General features: G+C 40.4%; 1 protein-coding gene across 1 annotated transcript in view; it reads left to right on the top strand.

Annotated features, from left to right (window-relative positions):
• PPIL2 (peptidylprolyl isomerase like 2) overlaps positions 1–22,181 on the top strand; it is a 72,006-nt gene that overhangs the window by 35,043 nt on the left and 14,782 nt on the right. Inside the window, exons 13-15 of the mRNA XM_054082609.1 lie at positions 10,062–10,151; positions 11,707–11,740; positions 21,043–21,160. Of these exons, the coding sequence (XP_053938584.1) occupies positions 10,062–10,151; positions 11,707–11,740; positions 21,043–21,160 (242 nt within the window). The remainder of the gene's footprint in view (positions 1–10,061; positions 10,152–11,706; positions 11,741–21,042; positions 21,161–22,181) is intronic.

Here is a 22,181-nt window from a genome sequence, read left to right as displayed (position 1 = left end):
TTTATATATTATACAACTACATGTGTGAATGTTCTGTGTGAGTAGTCCCAGACATTTTAGTGGACTACTTACAACATGTCAAGGTACATGTTTAGAGCTTCAGGGTCAGGATTATAGAGACTTAAACAATGGCAAGGAAGGTAGAGAGCAAGAAGGAGGAAGAGCACAGAGAAGAGAGAAGAACCCAAGGTTGTACAGCAGGTTACTGGCAGAACTAGGAAAAGAACCTCAGTGAAACTGAGAGCAGTCTGCCAGCATGAGTACATGTAGTTAAATCCCCAGAAATGGTAAGATTTGCTTCTAAATCCTGATTTACTGAACCTTCTTAAATTAAGACCTTAGAGTATGTTTTTTTTAACTTCCTGCTGCGTCAGTTTTTAAAGTTCGAGTTTTCAAACATCATCCTTTGCCATTAAGAGGTAGACAATTGTTTTAAAAAAATACTGACTAGAGGGTTTTATAGTCAATAGAGACTGATTCTGGGGGAAATCTGTGGCTCTTAAAATAATAAAAATAGCAAGACTTGTGATAAACAGATGAGTTGAGGTGACACTGATGTCTCAGACATTGCTGCTTGCTAGTGTGCTGGCTTATTTATTTGTACAACCACATCTATAAAAGGAAAAAACTTTTCAATGTAAAAAACCCAAACCTTCTGTTGTTTACTTATATTTTTAACTCAGGGGATTATAGGCCTTCAAGTTGAAGGATTTGAATAGAGGTTTAGATGGTAAAACTCCTTTTTGTGACCCTCATAGAGAGGTGGATAGCAACTGGGGTGCTTGGTGTGAAACACAGAGATGCACTGGGAGAATGCATCCTTTTTTTTTTTTACCTAGGAGAAAGAAAAAGGAATAAACAAGACAAGCCTGCTAGCTTTCCCACCTCTTCCTTTCTCTTGCATGAGTAAGGAGCAAGATATGTGTAAATATCTCAAGCTGATCTATGGAAACAGCATGAGAATCTCCACAGCAACATGTCATGCTAGTAATTCTGTAGGTCCTTGTCATCCCTACAGGTGTTTTCCATGCTCTTAAATAGTAACACTGTGTAATAAGGCAAAAAGCAGAGGATGTTAGTACAGCAATATTTGGGGAAGCAGCAAAATGAGCAGTTTGCATTGAAGCATTTGTTTTGCCATATGTTCTCAAACTGGCTCCTGCAGGCTGACTGCAGCTATTCTTATCGGTGTGGGCTTTCTGGCCACGTATGTGACCAGAGTAGCTCTGTCCTGAGAACCGAGACTCAATTGCTTATTATGAACTTCCTGTATGATATCAATTGTATTTCCTTTTATTCAGATGAATTCCTGTTCATCTCCCTTTCACGCACACCGCTTCCTCAAGTACACATATTGGAAATGTGCACCATTTTACGCATGAGCGTTAGCCTCTAGCCCTCTGTTTCTTTCGTTTCTTTGTGTTGATTAAATCTACATGAATTAAGCAAACCTTGGCACTTCAGACAGGAAAAAGATGTATATTTAGAATAAATAGGAAAAGCTTGCTGCTTTAGGGAGGTTTTCACAACACCCACTTTAGGTCATCATGCAAGGTCGATTAAATCAGTTCTTCCGGAAGGCACTTGTTTTTCTTCCTTTACTATATGTGGAGTTGATGCTTCTAACTTTGGTTTCCCTGAATCACACTGAGGATAAGCATATGGGGTCACTGAGCACAGATAGAGCAAACACCTTGCAAACATAGAACACATACATAGATCACAAACTTATGCACAGATCAGCTCCAGTGCATCTTTTGAGATTGCAGACATGGAAAATGGGGAACTGCCAAAATCAAGCAAGCCTTTCTAAACACATCCAATTCACCCTACTTGTGAATATGCATAATAGTCTTAATCATGTACTGAGTTTTTTATCAGCTCTCCTGGTTTATTCCGTGCACAAGCTGAACCAGTCTGGGAGCTCTTTGGAACCATGTGTTGAAATGGTTTATATGCAGGATTTGGTTTTGCTGCAAAAGCGTACAATTTGAATGCACTCGGGGGGCAATTGGACTGTATCATAATGCTCGCCCAAATTAAGATTGCACAGTTTTTTTAGTGCCTGAGTTTTCAGGCTCTGATTTTTTTAATGTAGTTGCCGTGGGCAGTACCCTGGCTTTTCAGAAAGAAATGGAGAAACAAATTTCAGCCCAAAGTACTATATCGATACACACTGAGGTCACCAGCAGATTTGGGACCCCTGGATTCAGCACACATATCAGTGCTGCTTGAGCAAAGGAGAGAAATAACAGCAGTATTAAGTTGTCATTGCTGTTTGCTGTTTGAGTTCAGCCAAAATATGGGTGGTTTGGGCAATTCATACACACCTGCTCTCTCAAGTAGTGCGACTGTTGGAGCAAGTATGTGATCTAAAACCGTGTCACAGTGGTGCTTAGCTTCTCTTTTTAGAGACTGAACTCTGCCTGACTGGTTGTTGCCTTGACCTGACTACAGGCTTCTTTTTTAATTGCTGTGCAATGTCCTCTGCTCTGGTTATTATGGAAGCCACCCTAACAGAGGCTGTATTTGCACAATACTGCAAATACGTGAAATGCTTTGGGAAGCTCGAAAGTGAAGTTGCTGTATAAATATGACAAATTAATACCTGTGTCCAGAGGTAGGGCTTGCAACATTGAAATTACATTTTAAAATAGTCTAATAGGTTAGATTTCAATATACACTTTGAGTTGTATACAAGCAAGTGACACTCTTGCTGTCTCAGAATGTGTGTCTACTGAGGATTTAACTGTATTCTCATGCCTATGGGCTGTATTTAAGCAAAATATTCTTGCAGTTGTGCTCTTAGCAGCCTGCATTGCTTCTGAAGTATCTCTTTGTCTTCAGTAGCCCCCTTGGTTTCCTACTCCCTCTCCCTTCACAGCTCTTCTGTCTGCTGTTCCGTCTTTCTCAGGGTTTTAGGAGCTGTCAGTATGGATTGTTTGGAATTCAGTCCATATGTATGCATGGAAACTTTTGTTTAAAAATAAATCACTGGTACTTGGAGATGCCAATCAATAAGATTGATAGTGATGAGATTCTTCCTAGTACGAAAAAACTAATCAAGAAATGTTTTGTATTGATCCAGGGAAGGAAATCAGTGCTGCAGCGTGATTGAAGTCATCAGTTACTTGGTGACAGGATTCAAAAAGGGAGCATGAAACAGGGCTAGAATTTTGGTATATTTTGTGTTTGAAATAACTTGTTCAGAGCACCAGGAAACTTCGCTTTGGTTCCAGAAAAATGATGTGTGATGTGAGTCACTGACCTGAGAAAAGGCAATAAAAAGACTATGGAAGATAAGCTGAATTTTTTTTCTGCCCTTTTGAATTAGTGCTTCAAATGAGCAAAGGTACGCTACTGTTCTGTCTTCGCATTAGTGGTGTGACTGATGCTCTTTGTTGCCATTTGTTTTTCTCCCAGTCTTCTCATTCAGATACAGTATGCTCCTCCTGATGGGGACTAATCAGATGGCAATTTGTTAGGGACGTTTTCCAGGAAGCTGAGTTCAGCTGGGCATAAGCACATTTGTTGTATATACTAATTGGAGACAAATTTCCCAAAATTCTACTTGCCAGAAGTAGTTCTGGTGAGTAGAGGAGATCTAACAGCATCCAACAAGTGTTGTTCTTTCAGCTCTAGTCTGATGCATTGCCAAACAAATAAATTCTGAAGAAATAACTGATGAAAGACAATGAATGTCACTGGATTTCTTGTATTTTATTTTCTGTGATTTCTCTCTTCTCTTTAAGTTCTTTTAGCTGCCTTAATCAGGATGCTGCTGGGAACAGCTGCCTATCATCCATGTGTATTCTGCTCCATTAGTGACTACAGTGATGCAGTTACCCTTGTAGGTGATGGAGCAGCCTCATCAGGCAGGATGGAGGCTTTGTGCAAAATGTCAAACTGACTTGGGTTTGGAAGTAGAAAGCAGCGTGGTGTAATGGATAGAGTGGAGAATTAGGGGCTGATAAACCCTGAATTCTGTGTATTTTGCCATGAACTCACTGCATGAAGTGGCTATATTTGGTTACAGATTTTTTTAAGTCAGTGGCATCCCATTCTTTATTTCACAGTGAGTAATAAATACAGACATAATTTTGAATTCCCAGGCAATAACACATACCATGCATGCCTGGTTGCTGGAGTGCAGCTATGCAGATAACCTAGGCTGCCTGTTTGAATCAGAAGCCCTGCCTAAGAATAGAGGGAGTAGCAAACTCCTAATCACTGCACCTGGAATGGAAGAAAAATCCCTGCCTTTGCCTCTGGGTTGCTTTGAGGATTTCTTGTTTAGTGCTTGTACTTTTTTGTTTTGATTGTGCCAGGGAAATAGATACATATAGAAGAAAACACTCCAGAAGACCCTGTCAAAATGATAACAGGCGGTTTGGTGAACCATCTCCTCTCCTTTGTGAATTCTCCTCATACAAGTGGTCACTGGGGCATCTAGTGATTGAACACATGCTGATAGCGGTTATTGAACACTGATCCGTAACTGCTGTGGCAGTTTTTGCTTGTCTCTCTGCAGTTTAATACTTTAGGGTATAAGAGCAAGTTAGCGTAACAAAGAAGAACATGAGATGGATTTCAAAACTCCACCCAGCACTCCACAGATGCTTTTTGCTAATGATGATGTCTTGCAATAACTGTATGAAGAAGCCATTATTCTACAAACACTGATGTTTTAATCTTTTGAGGCCTTCTGACCTGTTAAATAAGCCTGTGATCTATAAATGTGTAATCTGGGCACAGTCTCTGAAATCAGCTCTGCTTTTGTGTGAGGGACTGTTGTGAAGGTCAGAAGCCTGTAACTTCTTCCATCTCCTGGGGGAAAGAAGAGAGTTGCTGAAGAAATCTGTTGACCTCCTGGCATGATGAGGTTCCACAGTCGTCCCAAATCTCTCATGTTCTTTCCAGTCTGAATATCCATTTTACTCACTTTCTGACAGTGTCATCATGGCAGCGTCTGTGGCAAATACCTGGCTGATGTTTTGCCGGTGTCTAGCTCACACAGTAAAGTGGTTGTAGGAATGAAGTAAAGTGGTCTTGGCATGGTTGTAAATGGCTTATTTCATGTTTTTCATGTGTTTCCTGGTAGTCTCGGGCCTTTCAGCTTCCCCAGTCCCTTGGCAAGCTGAGTCTTGGGAAGGCAATCAGTCATTACCTGTTTGTGTTGCTTGTTTTTTGACTTTTGACAGTGCAGGCACCCCACAGCAGCTGTCTGCCACTTGGTGATCCTGAACCAGAGGATGAGGTGGGTGGTTTGGAGTTACACAGCTGCTGCCCTTCATCTTTCTTTGACATGTTTCTGGTTTGTACCGTGGCTTCTGTGATGAGCGCAGAGTGACCTTGGGAGCTGACAGCTACCAGAGCTTCACTGTCTAGCACAGATTTGCTTACAGGTTGCATCTTCTAAAAAGGTGGAATTTATGTGCCAGTTGCAGACTGAGGAAATGCCAGAGAGCCACCATGGGATCTGTGATACTCTAGGTTTTACAGCTGTTGGAGGTTGCCCAAGCAATTAAAATTGTGTCCTCATTTAGACTGTGCCTAGTGATGCTGTGTCGTGCTTGCTGGCCCCATCTTCTTTAGCACCCAGCCCTGCACTGGACTGTCTGACAAGCTCCTCAGCCCTTGTGTGAGTGACAAATTTGAGAGGGGTGGAGAGATTGTTTTCTACCATTGCAATAAATAAAAGTTAGAGACTGTGGCTAGGGATGATGACTCTCCCTCTGGAGAGCTAGTAGCTAACACTGACAGATGAGTGAATTAGATGCCTTGTTTAACGTGAGTTGTGCTCAGCTGAACTGATTTATTGTTCCCATAGTTGCAAAAATATGAAAAATAAAATTGGAATATGTCATTGTTTTTTATTGGCATCTTGTCTAAGCTGAGCATCTTGCTTAGACTTTGGAAAAGTTTTCGTTAGCATCACTGATGTCAGTACTGTGAAAAAATGCCTTTGAAAAGTGAAATTTGGCTGTCTGCTGGAATCTTTAGTAAATAGCTAAACCAATTATAATGGGTTTCTGTGTAATGAGAATGCAGTAATTCTGCTCTCTGTTCCAAGCAAACATTGAGGCTTTGAGGTAGTGGAATAGGCGAATGTTTGCTATCAAGTCAGCAATCTGTTACCTGTTTCCACGTTCTGATTCATTTTTAATATCAGTAAGTCTGGCCAAGTGTTTTACCCCGCTATGCCCTGATGATTTCATCTCTACTTGTGCTCTCGCTGGAACTGTGCTGTTCTGGTCATAGATCACAAATTGACCCAAATGTGCTTGACCACAGTGTGACCAGATTGAGAACGGTGTCCCTGGCACACACTATGTCTTTCTGAAACTGAATCACTGTAGGCAGCCACCATAACCTGTCAGTGGCTCTGCCCCTCTCACATGTGGGGGACCTGTCAGCAGGGAAGTGCACCTGGCAGGGCCAATGATGAATGTTTCTCATGGGCTTCCTGCGCTGAAATTCTCCCTGTGGTCTTGCATCAGTCTTTGTGAAGTCCTGTATTCTCTTGCTCCTTTTGCTCTGAAACAAATGGAATGCCCACCCAGTGCAGCGAGTGCAAAGTGAAATAAGGTCGCTTTAATTGCCTTCCAGTACAGCAGAATGCATTGAAATATTCAAAAAACATGTCCAGTCTCATTTCATGGCTTGGTGGAGGGAACAGACACTTGCACCTGATAGGTGCCAATTCCTGAAACAGCTCCGTGAAAGTCGTCCCTGGCTAAGCCCTGAATAAAGCCAAGCTTTCATTAGAGTGAGTTCTTTCCTATGGGATGGGTAGGCTACAAGGACTGCAGGTTGAACGGATGGGGAGAACTGAATTTAAACCTTAAGAAATCTTTATGGCTCATGCGTTAGTAGTGTTGCAAGAATGAACAATCACAAGAGTGAAAAGACTCTATGTAAAAAGAAAGAAAAAGGACATGTGTGATTGTTTGAAGCCTTAAGAACTTCCATCACTAGTTCATGCCTCTTAGTAGCGGATTCTGGCATTTGTGAGATAAGAGGAAGTCTGTAGAGCGCAACTTTAATTTGTGAGGAACAAGCTTTTAATTATTTCAGATTATTTCTGCTTTGAAACATACGGCTAATGAGCATAAATCAAGGCTCTGTAGTTTAGTGCAACTACTACAGTTCATCCAATTTAGAGAGACAAAAAGAAATACGAGGGAAGTGGAATTGTCACAAGGAAATTATAAAGATGTGCAAGTGACAGCTTCTGAATGCTTAGTGTAGAATTTCCCTTCAAGGTTCATGCAGATCCTCAAGGGATGGAGCATTTTGAAATGATTAGCTTTTCATGTAGTAAAGCCGCCTTCCTCATGGCAACGACTCAGAAGCTCTTTTCCCATCCTCTCTACCTTGGCAACAGGAGTGCTGCAGATTTTTAATCTACTTTTGGTTGGCTCTTCAGCTGCTCAATACAAATTCTAAGTTAGGGTGTCTTTTACACATTTAATGACCCATTTTAACTGATGAGAAGGGAGAGCTGCAAGCTGAGAAAGCAGATAGTGGCTTGGCTTTGTTAGTCTTACCCCTCAGGTCTTGGGATGCAGCAGGAGAGATTAATTTTGCCTGGTTTGGAGCCATCCTTACTTCTGAAAAGGAAACTAAAATTAGCTCAGTTAATACTTAAAAGTGGAACAAGATAAAATCTGCATTTCTCCTAGCACTTTATAGCAAGGAGTTGGGGAGGGGGTGTCTGTTTTGCTTTGTTGTTTTTAAATTGCATTCCTTTCTTTAGTGTTTTCCCAGTAGCTGTGGTTTCATAATCAGCTTCTTTTCACTGTTGTGTTTGCATGGATGTTCTTAGCAGCATTCTCTTTAATTCTGAAATTTGTCTGGGCCTTATAACTGGTAGAGTACTGGTACTTCCACGTAGAGTGTTAGCTAAATGGAGACTTAAACGTAATTAGAAAACTATTGGGCTGTTTCCCCATTAAATATAATGTCTGAGGCAAGCAAAGCATTTGTCACCTTCTGGGATAAGTATTCTTCTGGACTCCTGTCTCAAACCATTTATTAAAATTTCACTATTTGTCTTAGGTGTGAATTTGCAACAGTTGAAAGACAGTTATCTGGCATCTACACAACAGATAGGAGCGTAGTTGGAGCAGAAGACTCATTCTAGTATAAATAAGCGGGGTTTTTTCTTATTGTATGTCATTTGGACAATGAAATATCTTTAAGCAGAAGAACATCGTACAGAGACACGATGTTCACTTATGTGATCCTAGCTTAAGTGTAGAAAAGGAGGATTTCTCAGGGCTGTCCTACCATACCCTTCAAACAGAAAAGCCTCCTCCAGCTTTTAAATTTGACTTCTTAGGACTATCCTAAGACATCCTTCTGAGAAGACATTGCAGTAGATTTAAAACATAGCTTTGTGTCTGTTGGTAAGTTTCAGATCAACAGTTTACAAAATAAGGTGGCATTTTCCCCTTGACTTTCTTACATGGATGTCTAAGTCATAGGCAGCAGGGTAAAATAATTTATGTTATTTTCTACTTATTGTAAAAGGAATAAAGAAGGGAAAGGTAGCTGCTGCTGCTATGGAGGTCAATTTGAGGCAAGAGTAGCCAGAAGCACAAAGAGAGCCTGGAGCCCATTGTCCATAAGTGCAATGACTTCCTGATCTGCTGCATTTCCAAATGCTGTGGCTGTCCCTTCCTCCCTCAGAAACAGGGTGAGGCAAGTCCTGTGGAGGGAGGTTCTGAAGAAGTAGACAGTTTAGCATGCTAAGACTGTGAGTCTGACATCTTCCACAAGATCTTGCATTCAAATAGCAAAATCAGGTTTGTTTACATGTATTTCTCATCAGTTTCTCGTCAGTCTTTGTAGCTGGAACGAAGACTTCAAAGACTGGCTATGTTTTTATGGTCACTGCAGAAGTGAACTTCCTTACTGAGGAGCTACACCTTCCCCATAAACCGCAAGCCTGTTTTCCTGCTTTGGACACGATACTGCTTTCAAAAATCCCTGAGATGTGCTTGGCAGTATGAGATTCAGCAAGAACATTAACTGCTTTGAATAAATAACCTGAGCCAGATATTCTAGATAAACTGCATGACTGAAACTGGGTTTATTACTTATTAAATGCAGTGTCTACTGAAAAACACCATAAATGGTAAAGGCAATGTTGCTAAGGAGCTGTTTACCTGCCCAGTGCATCTATGTGATATATGAGGTGACCATGGGAATCAATTTAGTGGCAATTATTTAAAGAAGACCATGCAGTGAAATGATTATTGCATGTATGCCGAATATTTCTGCACTTGCATTTGAAAAGCTTGGTTCTGGGATAAGATAGAATAACTAGAAATCCATTTAGAGAGAAGGGTCAGCACAGGTCCTACATAAAAAATACATTACTAGAGCCAGTTTTTTTTGATGTATATTTTACAAATCTTTTTTTTGAAAATAAATAGAAAATCTGTATTAGCTTATCAATGTTGTGCAAATTTAAAACAGTTTGGTATGTATTCCTGACGAACTCAAGTCAGGAAAAATTAATTCTTAAAAAATTAATTACAGGTTGCTGTATTCCCCCCAGAGAACTTATTAACTATGTCTTTCTCTCCAAAGACTGCTTGATTCTCATGGGATGAAGTGCCTTAGGCTAAAAGCTGCTGATTCCATTTCTGATTCATGAAGAAATTTTTTAAACGTATTTTTATCCTTACTGACATTTTTCTTGTGTGATAACTAATAGGACTGTGATAGGATCAAGGCTGTTATGATATTGTCTTATAAAGGAAGCATACACTGCAAAAGTGCTTCTTTAGGACTTGAATTTTACTTGAAAGGTTATGTACAAAGATTATTTTCAAGCATAGGAGGTCTGACACAAAAGAAAGAGAGACTTGGGAACGAAGGAGAGAGACAGAGATGGTTATAGAGCATGTTCTAACCTATCACTCTCTTCAAGAATCCTGCATGATTGTTTCTTGCAAGGCACAAATGAAAAGTGATTCCTGTAAACAGTGTCGTGACCAATGTGATTGTCTAAAGGTATTGCTTATTTAAAACCTATGTTTGTCTTTCAGACACCTCGAACATGTGAAAACTTTATCAAATTGTGCAAAAAGAACTATTATGATGGAACAATATTTCACAGATCAATTCGTAATTTTGTGGTGAGTATTGATCAAATCCGTGTAATGTGGAAACCCTCAAAATATTTATTATAGCTTAATTCAGTTTTAGTTTCTTCCACATGTGGCAGCTTACATTAGATGTATATTAAATATACCATGAGAACTAGGATTGTCCTAACATACTGAATTTGCACTTACTAGGAGCATCCCTGCATTTAGTAGTACTTTTGCTGGCATTTTAGGCAAAGCCTTTGAGAATCATTGCCTTGACAAGGCTCTTGTTATGTTTGCTAAGCTGTGGGTGGGTGGTTAATGAACAGAAGGAGAAAGAGAGAGGGGGGAATGCTAGTTTGCATAGGTAATACTGTGGCCTGTTGAAATCCCATACAGATGAAACTTAGGGGGACAGCTGAATTTATGTTGCAGGTTGCAGTACATGGATACTGTCAGGTCATCCTTTCCTGAGTGTGCTCTGGGACTGGGTACCCAGGCTTCCTTTGTGAAGGAGTGAAAGAACACCTAGTGAACCAGAATGATGACTTTGGTAGTCCAAGATCTTAATTTACGTAGGTACAGCTCAGGATATTGTAACTGTTCAACTTCCTTTCAGAAGAATTAACATCCTGACCCTGAAGGCAGTGCACACCTTTCAAGGGACATCACTGAATGTTACATTCCATCCTGTCATGCTTAAAAAAGCTTTTTTTTTTTCTTTTGACAGCACTGTTATCTCAGTTCATAGTTAAACTCACAATTAAAATTGTGCTTGAGTGCTATTACTGACAAGCTACTCATGGCACTTTACAAGCATTAGAATATAAAACATTATTTCTGTAGATGCTGCATATACAGTGATTCATTTTAGAATCATAGAATCACTAGGTTGGAAAGGACCCACTGGATCATCGAGTCCAAACATTCCTAACAATCCCTAAACCATGCCCCTCAGCACCTCATCCACCCGTCCTTTAAACACCTCCAGGGAAGGTGACTCAACCACCTCCCTGGCCAGCCTATTCCAGTACCCAATGACCCTTTCCGTGAAAAATATTTTCCTTATGTCCAGCCTGAACCTCCCCGAATTTTGTTGCTGAAAGACTGGTTTCACATCGGGATTTTTCCTTCTGCAGGTAGTGAGCGGGTTAGGAGGAAATACAGATTCAGATACAGAATATATTCTATATTCCCACATTTCTTGCCATCCCATCTTGTGGAGGATGGATGGCAAAACGTAAAGCCTTTTCAGTTCCAAAAGCAATGCATCGTCAGTTAAAAAGGAGGTTACAACCCAGCACATACTAAAAAGGATAATCTGGTTAACCCATTCAAGACTGTTTATTTTCTCTGTTTACCCGCAAGAGACTTATTATTTTTATAAAACTGTCATATTGCTCCTCGTTAAGTAATGTAGGAGATGACAGCCAGCTGATAAAAGAAGCTCCAAATAAGTAGTAATGGTTTCCTTGCTGGTAGCTTGTCAACGTGACATGATACAGAAGGAAGAAAATTGAGCAGAACTGGCTTTTATGGCTTTTATTTAATGTCCTTCACACAGTTACATATGTATTCTATTGATTTTATTTAAATTCTACAGATCCAGGGAGGTGATCCGACTGGAACAGGAACAGGTAAGTTTGAGTTTCCATCAAGTAAGCTGTTACCACTTCATCTGCTGTGTTGTTACATTTATTTCCAGGCAACTTGTAGATTAAAAATCTCTAAATGGTGATATGTGGTACATTGTAGGCATTTCTATTTTAAAGGAGAGGCTTTGTCGCTATATTTTTATGACCATTTTAACTACGCTCAGAATTTCATGTGATATATTTGCAGTCTAAAACGTGGGGACTCTTCCATGTAGAGTTCTTTTGGGTCTTTGCTTCCTTTTTCTTTCAGAAAATAAACAAATACAAAAAATCATAATGATTTTACAGCTGGCCTTCCAGGGCAAAGAACAAAGGAAGAAACACATTGATGCAAAGTTGTTTTCAAATTCAGCAGTAATGAAATACTTGAGACCTGCCTTGGAATTGGTGAATGGGCACATGCCCGCTGTTTTCCCAGCCCATTGCCTTGTAAAGCCAAGCTGCTCTTTTTCAGACTTTTAGGGATCACTGTTACTAAATTCTTATGCCTATTCTTTCTCTCTTAGTTAGCGATCTGCATAACAGTTGTATCAGAAATGGGCAGGAGACTTAGCAGCTGGAGTGTTGCCTCAGAGCATTGCCTACAACAGTAGATATGCCATTTAATATCTCTAGTTGCTGCTGTAAATCTGCTCATTTTCCACTTGTACCTTTTATCTACCCTGTTGTAAATACCAACCAGCCTCCACAGCTCCTCGTCTGGTCCTCGAGGGTTCTGTGCATTTTTATTCTAGTTCATATATGTGTCACTTGTATATGCAGGCACTTTATTCTTCTGTGTGTGCTCACAATTCATCTATAAAAGATGTCTTTGTAGTTGTTAAATATTTTAGCTCTGTTTACTTTGTAAATAGTGTGAGTCGCCCAACAGCTTTTCCTCTATTGCATGTGATAATCAACAGTTGTATACTCTTAAGATTTGAAGCTAGTTAAGGGTTCTGTGTTTTGATGGCAAAAATTCATTAACAAGACTTGTTACCATATATGCTTCGACTGTCAAAAGAAATGTTATTTGATTTTGTTACAGGGAGAGTTTCGGTTCAAATCTCAAAAGACATAATTAAGAACGTCTTTTAAAATGAGAAATTATAGAGTTGTCAGGAGATGGGAGATATTGAATGGATTGACTCAGACACCTTTTGCCCTTGTAGGGTGGAGTTCAGAACTTGTTGTGGAATGAAAATTAACTTGCCAATGTCATTCTTGTCTCTGTTTGTGCAAATGGTAGAAGCATTGTAAGACAGCACAATTAACAGTTGGCAGAGGACTGGCAGTACAGCTGCATCGAAGGTCAAGACTCAGCTCTATTGGCAAAGAAAGTAGGAAGTAAAATGCAAATAAGCCCACAGGAGAAAAAAAACTCCTGTGTATATTCTATGGTTTAGAAAAAAAGCAGTCTAATGACCTCTAGTCTTTTCCATCTTGTGTTCCTCCTTGTCTTTCTTAATTAAATACAAATATATTCCAGGCAAAATGTCTTACAAACATCTGTCAGGACTTTTAAAGTTCTAATAAAATGGACAGTGTACGCTTAAATAGATATGAATGGAACTTCTGGAGACTGCTTGTAGTTATTATAGAGTCCAAATGGTGCAACCATCTTCTTTGTAACCGGATGAGGTTTACTTTTTGAAGACAGATGAATTTTAGCTATCCTTACTTAATGACTTGATGAATATGATAATGTTGCAGGAAAGTGTTGTAAATTGACAGCCTGGTGGGCTACTAGGTTCCTCTTGAACTGTCACGCTTGTGTGTTTAATTCTTATTTAAATGAAGCCTCTTAGATAGTTCACAGAGTGCAAGTAGTCTGTCAGGATTGTTCCTGAATGCCTGATAGATCCTGAACACTTGAATGTGAGGCCAAAATGTCACTTGTATCTCTCAAGCCACATGCTGTAAGAGGTGGCCGGACCTCAGGGGCCTGCCTGGCTTGGTTCTCTCTGCAGCAGCGTGGCCAGAGGAGGGTGCACCTTGTCAGCAGCGGAAGACCATGGCAAATGTAGTGAGTGGTGCTCTCCTGAGCTGCCAGGATGTAAACATTTTGGTCCATTGGTTTGCGCATTATTAATGTGATCACAGGCATTGACACTAGGAAAGCTTTGGAGTAAAGCAGTGGGATTACTGCTTTGTACCTTTTTTACCTGCATCTTGTATGTCATTTGCAGTATAAATTCCCTTTTTTATGTCTTCTGGCAGCTGGAAGGAATTTCAGTATTTTTTGACTCACGGCTTCCTAGGGAAAAAATAAAAAGGTGCATCTTTGAAAGCTAAAAAGGACATAAGACTTAATGGTATTCAGAGGTTTACTGGGGAAGTAAATAACTTGACTTCTGTAATATCAGAGAATCGTGAGAGTAGAACAAGGCTTTCTTCCCAGATATTTCAGTTGGCCATAGGGAAGTCAGTTTGAGGTTACCTTTTAAACAGCAGTATTTTAAACTGCCAGAATTGTTTCTGTTAGAACCTTTTGTAGGAAGATTTCAGAAGAAAAGAACATCCTTTTTTTTCCTCTTCCACTTAGAATGTTCTGCTTTAATTGCAATTTTCTGGCTAAGTAGTTTGGGATGGTTGTTTATTTATTTCTTTAAAAAAAAAGCCCACCGTTTTACAAACTGATATGTGGAGGTCCATTAAGCCTGCATATATTTTTAGTTTGTTATATCTATTTAATTATTCCTGTTCATCAGCTCAGGAACTAGAACAGACTTGCACAAGAGTCTTCCCAACATTCAGTTCCTGTCCTCTGACATTCATCCCATGCTCAGCAATAGGTGCCAGGCTTATAGTTGCAACACCCAAATGCTTGGATGATCACCCCACTCCATCACTAACTAGGCCCAGAACTGTTTGGCTTCTGGGTGGGTTTGGGCACAGTTAGTACAACGTGATGTAAAGTTATGTGTTATATGTACATAGACCACAACTGTGCCCTTGGCACACCTAGGTAAGTGTTTTGGAAATATTTCACAGATGTAAAATGCCAGGCTGGTTGGCACCCACTGTTCACTTCCCTGGCTGCTCGGACTGAATGTTCCTATCTGTAGGCAGCACTGATCATTATTTCTTTTTTGCTTGTCACTATCATAATATCATAGTATCATAGTATAGTAAGAGTTGGAAGGGACCTTAAAGATCATCTAGTTCCAACCCCCCCTGCCATGGGCAGGGACATCCTACTAAATCAGGTTTCCCAACACCCCAACATGTCCATTCTGAGTCTCTTATTAGACTTAAGAAAGTGACCCAGGAGACGCATGAGGACAACTGGTTCCTGGTACTCTGCATCTAATCTTGGGATGGAGGAGAGTGGAAATTAGCATTATGGCATCTAAAAGCTGAGATACTACTCTGGGAAAAGAGTGGGGAATAGAGTTTTACCTCAGCTTAGCTGGCAGACCTGCGTTGCCCGGGCAGTTATATACTCAGTCCTATAAGACTGACACTGATTCAGAGGACCAAACTAATTTTCTATAGCCTTCAACTTCATATTTCATAAGATTACTGGGAGAAATTTTATTGTGCTGCGGCAGCTTATTTCTTTTCTAATGAGATAACCACCCATGGAGGCAGCATTCAGAGCAATAAGCTGACTCATGGTCATTCTTTGTAATGATTAATTATGTGAAAATGAATTTTAGATTTGTGATGTATCTTTTCCTGCTGTTCATAACAACTGAGTGGTTGAACATTGTGAGTAATTCTATCTAACTTCTGCTAGCACAAGTGGAGCAGCTGCTCTGTATTTTCAGTCTTCCAAATAGTAGAAGGAAATTTGCATGTAGGAAAAATAGGTTTAATATCCTAACCCTTTTGTATGAAAAAGGGAAAACTATACACAAAACATTACATTTGCCAAATGTCAAAGGCATTTTTCAGCTGCTCTTACTGGCAGCATGTTGGAAGGTCTCATAGATTGGCTTGTATGTGCCTCTGTGGTATATGAATCCAGGACGACACAAAGGAGGCACATAATACCTGTAAAAGTGCAAGATTAAATACCACTGGTAGATGGGAATTGCATTTGGGTTGGCAGCAAGCAGAGCTCCTCTGAACTGTCAGCGGCAAAGGACCAGGACAAACTTAATCAGTGTTGCATTGTGATTTCCTAAGGAGGCAAGTTCCTAAAACGTAACCAGTTTTAGAGCCCCTTTTCTGGAGTGTGATTGAGGCTCAGCAAAAGGACAAGAGCAAGCCCTTTTTATCTAGCAATATATTCCTTTTAGATGACAGCCCTTCTGAAAATCCAGTCTCTGGGATGTGGGGATAAAGGTACCGTCTCCTTTTCTCTGAAAGCGGAGAAGCACTCACTGGCTGGGCGAAGGCTTTCATATTTGCAAAATGATTCAGGAATCTCACTTGGAAAGCTCTGTGAAGTGTCAGATGTTATTATGTACCTCGTTGTTCCAAGTGACAAGAAGAAAATTATAGAAAGTAAGCCATCATTTTTGTGAATCAGAGCACTCCCACCTCCTTACCACTGCTTAGCAATTTTTGTGCCAGAAAAAGGAAGGATTTATTTAAAATCACAGCTGTCATGAATGATGATTCCCAGCCCACACCTGGCTTTTTGGAATGCTGCACTTCGGAAGCTTTAGGTGCATCTCTCAGCTCTTTGCAAGAAAGTTGTACAAGTTCTGTAATTTTACCTAAAAAATTACTTTCTGGAAAAAATGCCTTTAGGAGGAACAAAGACTGCCAAAGACTAAGCTGATTTAGTTCAAAAGACAGTCTGAAAATGTGGCTTTTTTTCTGTACAATTGCTAATGTGTGATCGCTTCAGATGTCAGTTTAGATCTATTCACCTTCTCACTGTCAGCCCAAGATGCAGATATGGGACCAAATAACTAACTGTGCTTCAGTTACAAGTTAAATATATCTTGCCACTCTGGATAGCCAGGGAAATGATGAGACAGTCTCATCACAGTGTGGTCTGTTTGGTTCTAGGAACTAGGAAAACACCTCTTTAATTTAAGAGAATTTTTCTCTTTTATTAAAAAAGTGGGAAAGTGGCTCCCAGCTGCCTTCAGCTTTGAATCTTGACTAACTGGGTTGGCATGTAGAATTGTGCAAAACCTTCCAGCTCCTGAAGGCTTTGACTTTGCACAGTATAGGTGCTGCTATTAGAGGAAGGCCAGTGGATTTCCATAGCCGATCCCAAGTAAATTTCCAGCTTTGTACAAACAGGAGACCTATGTGTTTGGGATTATAAACCCTGCTTCCATTTACACTCGCAGCACCAGTCCCAGCCAAGTGAGGCCATGTCTGTTGCCATGTGAACCCCTCTGACTTTGGCACAGAAGCCCCCAGAATGTTTTTCCAGCACTTTTTGTAATACAATCTCAGAAACATTTACAAGTCCAGCAGGCACACAGCTCTGCTGTGACAGAAGATAATCTTATCAGGCAGTAAGCTGAGAGGCAGGTGGAGGGGCAGGCAGTGCTGCCTGCTGTGGATCAGACACCCAGAGTCAGTTGTCATTTTCCATGGGTTTTGCTAGTAGGCTGGCATATCAGCTTTGGAGGGAGGGTTTTGCATCATCATGACTCCATATATAGTCCTCAGTGTTCTGTGTGCTCTCAGAAGAAGATTTGGGGAATACAAGGAGGACCTCCTTCTCTTTGTGGCGTGCACCATGAGTGTAATATGAAAGGGCTAGAGGTAGGAAGTGCAGCGGTCCCACCTCCTCTGTCTGCATCTATCTTGCTTTCAGGAAATGAGGAAGATGGCAGAGCCGCATCTCCCAGTAGTGTGGGAAATAAACACTGTAAAATCTCCTAGATACTTCTGAATGCCTCGTAATTATTAGTTGTAGGTTTGGAGCCTGTGGATTATTTTCACACATTTACATTGAGCTCTATCAGAGAGAGTAGAATGTGAGGATCTAAAATCCCTCCTGCTCGGCTGAGCATTGGGTACTGTGCTCATGGCAGTAGACTAACGAGGGATCTGTGCTTAATCTTCAGAGTGAAAGTGATTCTGGGTTTCAGTAATAAATGTAAACATTTTTTTTAACTCGCAATCTTCTGGCTTGCTCTGTCTAGTCCTGCTTTAAACAGATACTTGAAGCCTAGAATAATTCCAGAGGTTAGCAGGAGTTTGACAAACAGCACATTCAGACTTTAATTTAAGGAGAATACTGTTTTGGTTTTTTTTTTAATTATTCTTAAATTTTAAATCTGATATTTTTCTTTAAAAAACCCAACCCCCCAAGCCATTCCTGTCCTGCGGCCTTTGCAGTGGCTCCCCTGCCCCTTGCCATTAGGTGCTGCCAGGCCTCCACAGACACTTCAGCTATGTCCTTTACAGGACATCTGTCCTTTTAGGCAAATGCTACACAGGTCATTCTCCATTCCTGCCTGCAGCTCCCAGGCAGACAGAATTAGCCTTGGATACAGCTGTATGGCAGACAGACAGGGAGGCAGCGCATGCTGTAACTGTCCACTAAAATAGTAGCACTGATTTTCAGAGGACTGGAATGAACCAGAGCTAGCCTTCATCCCTATGAGATTAATTCTGGCCTGCAGTGTGTGATCTGAACTGAAATCATACAAAAATAAATATTCCAAAACCTAAAAATCATGGCTCATCGCTCCCGTCTGCGAGCGGTCTGATTGCTTGTTGTGTCAAAAAGAGAGAATCTCTGTCATTCACAATTTTCCTCTTTCCTTTCAAATTATTTTTATGACCAGTGAAGGCTTCAGGGTTGATTCCACCTTCTTTGAGCAGCTTGACAATGCTGTAATTCCAGCGTCAGCTGAAAGCATGGGAAGGTGTAATGGACTCGGGGGTTTGGCCTCTTGCTGCCATGCACCATCTCAATGGGATGTGTTCGTCTTTGTGTTTGCCAGTACTTAAAGGGGGGCGTACAGGAAAGATGGAGAGGGGCTTTTTTTTAGAGGGAGCTTAGTGACAGGATGAGGGATAACGGTTTTAAACTGAAAGAGTGTAGATTTAAGTTAGATATCAGAAAGAAGTTCTTCACTATGAAGGTGGTGAGGCACTGGTACAGGTTTCCCAGAGAAGTTGTGGCTGCCCCATCCCTGTTCAAAGCCAGGTTGGATGAGGCTTTGAGCAGCCTGGTCCAGTGGAAGGTGTCACTGCCCATGGCAGGGGAATGGATGTTTAAGGTCCTTTCCAACTCAAACTATTCTATGATTCTATGATTTTATGATTCTGTGATTCTTTTCTCTGCACATTTCTAGTGACAAACACTCCTCTGGGCTAGGATTTGTAACAAGTGCATCTGCTCTACATTAGGAGTTCCTTCAAGGGGTCCTTTGAATCTAAATGCTGTATTTCTCAAAGGGAAGTCCAGGTGAAGTTTGTTACTCGGGTGCAAAAAACTCTGGCCATGGCCAAGAACAGAAATGGGGGCCCTGAAGCACCGGCATGCTTGGAGCAGGCAGGGAACTCGGACTTGGCGGATCAAAGGGGAAGGGTGAAAACTGTGAAAGGGAAAGAGGAACAGAGCACAGTATTGTTGATGTATGGTGGCTCTGCAGGCTTCACAGCTGTGTTTCTGGTTCAGGTAGCACCTGCTGGCACGGAGCCTTGCTGTGCTCTGAGTGAAACATGTATTTACTAACCTACATCAACTTTGCTTTCCTGAACAAGGAGGTAACTGGGGCACAGCACGAGTAACCTAGGAAATAAAATTACTGGCTTCTGGTAAGACGTTTCCTCATATATCGAAGACTTTGGATTTGGCTAGAATAGCTGGATCTTGGCTCCATCTGCAACACAGCAGAGCTGGGGGCAGCTGTGCTGTAACCCATTCACCTACCACTGAAAGAGATTGGAGATTGGCATATGGAATCAAGTTGATGTAATTTAGCTGAACTTAAAATTTTTAGTAGCCAAAGATTGCTGAAGTAATCACTGCTCCTCTTCTCCTGATTACGGAAAATCCCTGCAGGGTTTGTCCCCTTTTACTGCCTCTTGTCACATTGCAGAGCAAGCAGCACTCCACTCATAAGGTCTTTTGAATATGATTAATTGGGTTAAGTGAGTCAGCTTCTTCCAAAATTTCTAGCTTGCATAGTTTCACTTGCACTTGCAGCTGTCCACCTGTGATGCTTTGTTTTCATGGCGTCATCTGAAACTCATTTCTCGTTTGATGCACTCCTGTCATTTTCTGCATAACATTTTCAGTAGGAGCCTGGATTATTCCTCAGTTTTATTTGCTGCTTGCCTGTGCAGCCGTATCATCAAATTGCTTTTCTGTATTGCATGTGCAAATAGCCATTGAGCGTGGCAGATCCTTTACTGACCTCCTGCTTCGCAAGGGATACAGTTACTGTAGAGGATTCTGAGCCAGTTCTGCAGATGGACCAGTCTTGCTGCCTGCTTTGATAGTTTTGTTTGTTTTATTTTTAGTATTATCCTAAGGTGAAATATTTTTTCATGGTTTGTCAAACAAGATTATGGATTTGACTGTAAAACTATGACTCATCTCAGCCTTCTTTTTTCTTATTGCAAATGACCCAGAAGGAAAGTGCAAATGAAAATGTTAGATCTGTCATAAATAATGTAAAAATGATAGCCAGGAGGTGAGGTCTCCCAGACCCTCTTTCTATCCACAGACACAGAAAAAAAATCAGTTTTGGGGAGGGCCAGGTATACGATTTGTGCAAAGTTTCATTATCCTTTTGACTTCATTGCATTTAAGTGTTTATATCATCCAGCGATCTAAAATATTTAATTTGCAAGTATCCAATTTTCCAAATATCTATTTTTTTCCTTTTATTTTGGAGTAAAAGATATCATCATTCTTCATTGTTTATCCAGGAATTAAGCAGTTGCGGTTATAACCCCTGTTCTTAGTTGATTCTATGAACGTATTTCATTTCCCTGTTATTTTATTTCCGGGAGCAATGCTATATCCAGAGCACAATTAAACCAGTAATTCTTTGTTGTGTGTTTTGTTAGGAATCCAGTTTTAAAGATTTAATTTCTCAAAAAAGAAAAAGGATGGTGGTCCAGCAGTAAAAAATTAAATCCTTGGCAGTTCTTCAGCACACAATGCATAACGCTCTTATTAAACAGTATGGTCTGTTGCAGTTGGTAGCATTGGGGCTCAGAATTGTGTTGCCAGTTATAAACATCTGATTTCAAGGGTCTGCTGAAATACTATCCTTGCAATAGGGATGGCGTAAGAATGTATTATACACATTGTAATCAGAAGTCACAGAAACCTTGACTTTAATGTCAGTGCCTGTTATAAAATGTAATGGGAAAGTAACAAAACCAAACATTTCTTCTGTCATCTTTTCATTTTTAAGGAGGAGAATCTTATTGGGGAAAACCTTTCAAAGATGAATTTAAGCCTAATTTGTCCCACACGGGACGTGGGGTTCTCAGTATGGCCAACTCGGGACCCAACACAAACAAATCACAGTTGTAAGTAGTCACTTGGTCTTTGTGTTTTATCGTTTCCTCTAGATGTTGTGTGTCCTACTCTGTTAGGTAAACAAATGACATTTTATGAGCTACTCTTTTAAAAAGTTCAGACAAGTGAAATATTCTGTCGAGTGCTGCATATTGAAATCGGGCCAGATACATCTGCTGTTACTCAAAGTATGAGTAAAGTGAAGGGCAGCAAGACAACCAGTAAATTTAGGATATCATCATTGATTTGTCTTTTATGGGTTTATGATTTCAAGTTCTTTTTCATTTTTGTCAGTGTCTCCCTACTGTTTTCCCTCTAGGATCATTACACCTCTCGGTTTAAATTTAGTCCTGTATTGAACTTTTTGAAAGGGCTTAATAAAATGAAGCATCTACTCTATAGAAATGTTGCTTCTTTTTACTCACCTGATTTTAAATCAGAGTTTTGCACTGTTGAAATGTGTAGAACACAGAAGTGGTGGAGTGCAGCATCTGGGGCTGACAATGACTTGATTTTCAGTGTCAAAAACAGAATGAAGACTAAAACGAGGAAAAAATTAATGAAGAAGCAGGAAGAACAAATACAATTTAAAGATATTGAAGTTGTAATAACCTTCTTTATGTGTAACTTTAATCCGGGTGAAGTTGCTGTAGAGCTTATTTTGGATTTGGATGTTACTGCCAGCACTCAGATGCTAAATTAGGGGTGAGGGGAGGCTTTCTTTTTCTTTTTTTTTTTTTTGAAAAAAAAGAGGGATCCTGGAAACAGCAGTTAGACACAGTTCACAAGTGCTATGCCATATTGAGTCATATCATCTGCTGCTGTAAATGTGATCATATGTTTCCCTAAAATTTGCAAATGAAATATGAAATTCCTTTATGTGTGAAGTCCTTGAGAAACTCCAGCTGCCCATATTTATAAAACTTCCTAGGCAGTGTTTAAGATACTTCTGGCAGTGGTTGTGACCTTAGGAGCTGGGTGAATAGCTCTCCCCATAGGCAACAGGAACTGCAGCGCAGAGTGAACTGGGTC

This window comes from Cuculus canorus, chromosome 17, assembly GCF_017976375.1.
Source record: "Cuculus canorus isolate bCucCan1 chromosome 17, bCucCan1.pri, whole genome shotgun sequence".
In the NCBI taxonomy this organism is placed as follows: Eukaryota; Metazoa; Chordata; class Aves; order Cuculiformes; family Cuculidae; genus Cuculus; species Cuculus canorus.
The sequence above is the reverse complement of the archived record's forward strand: the minus strand, read 5'-3'. Positions and strand labels throughout refer to the sequence as shown.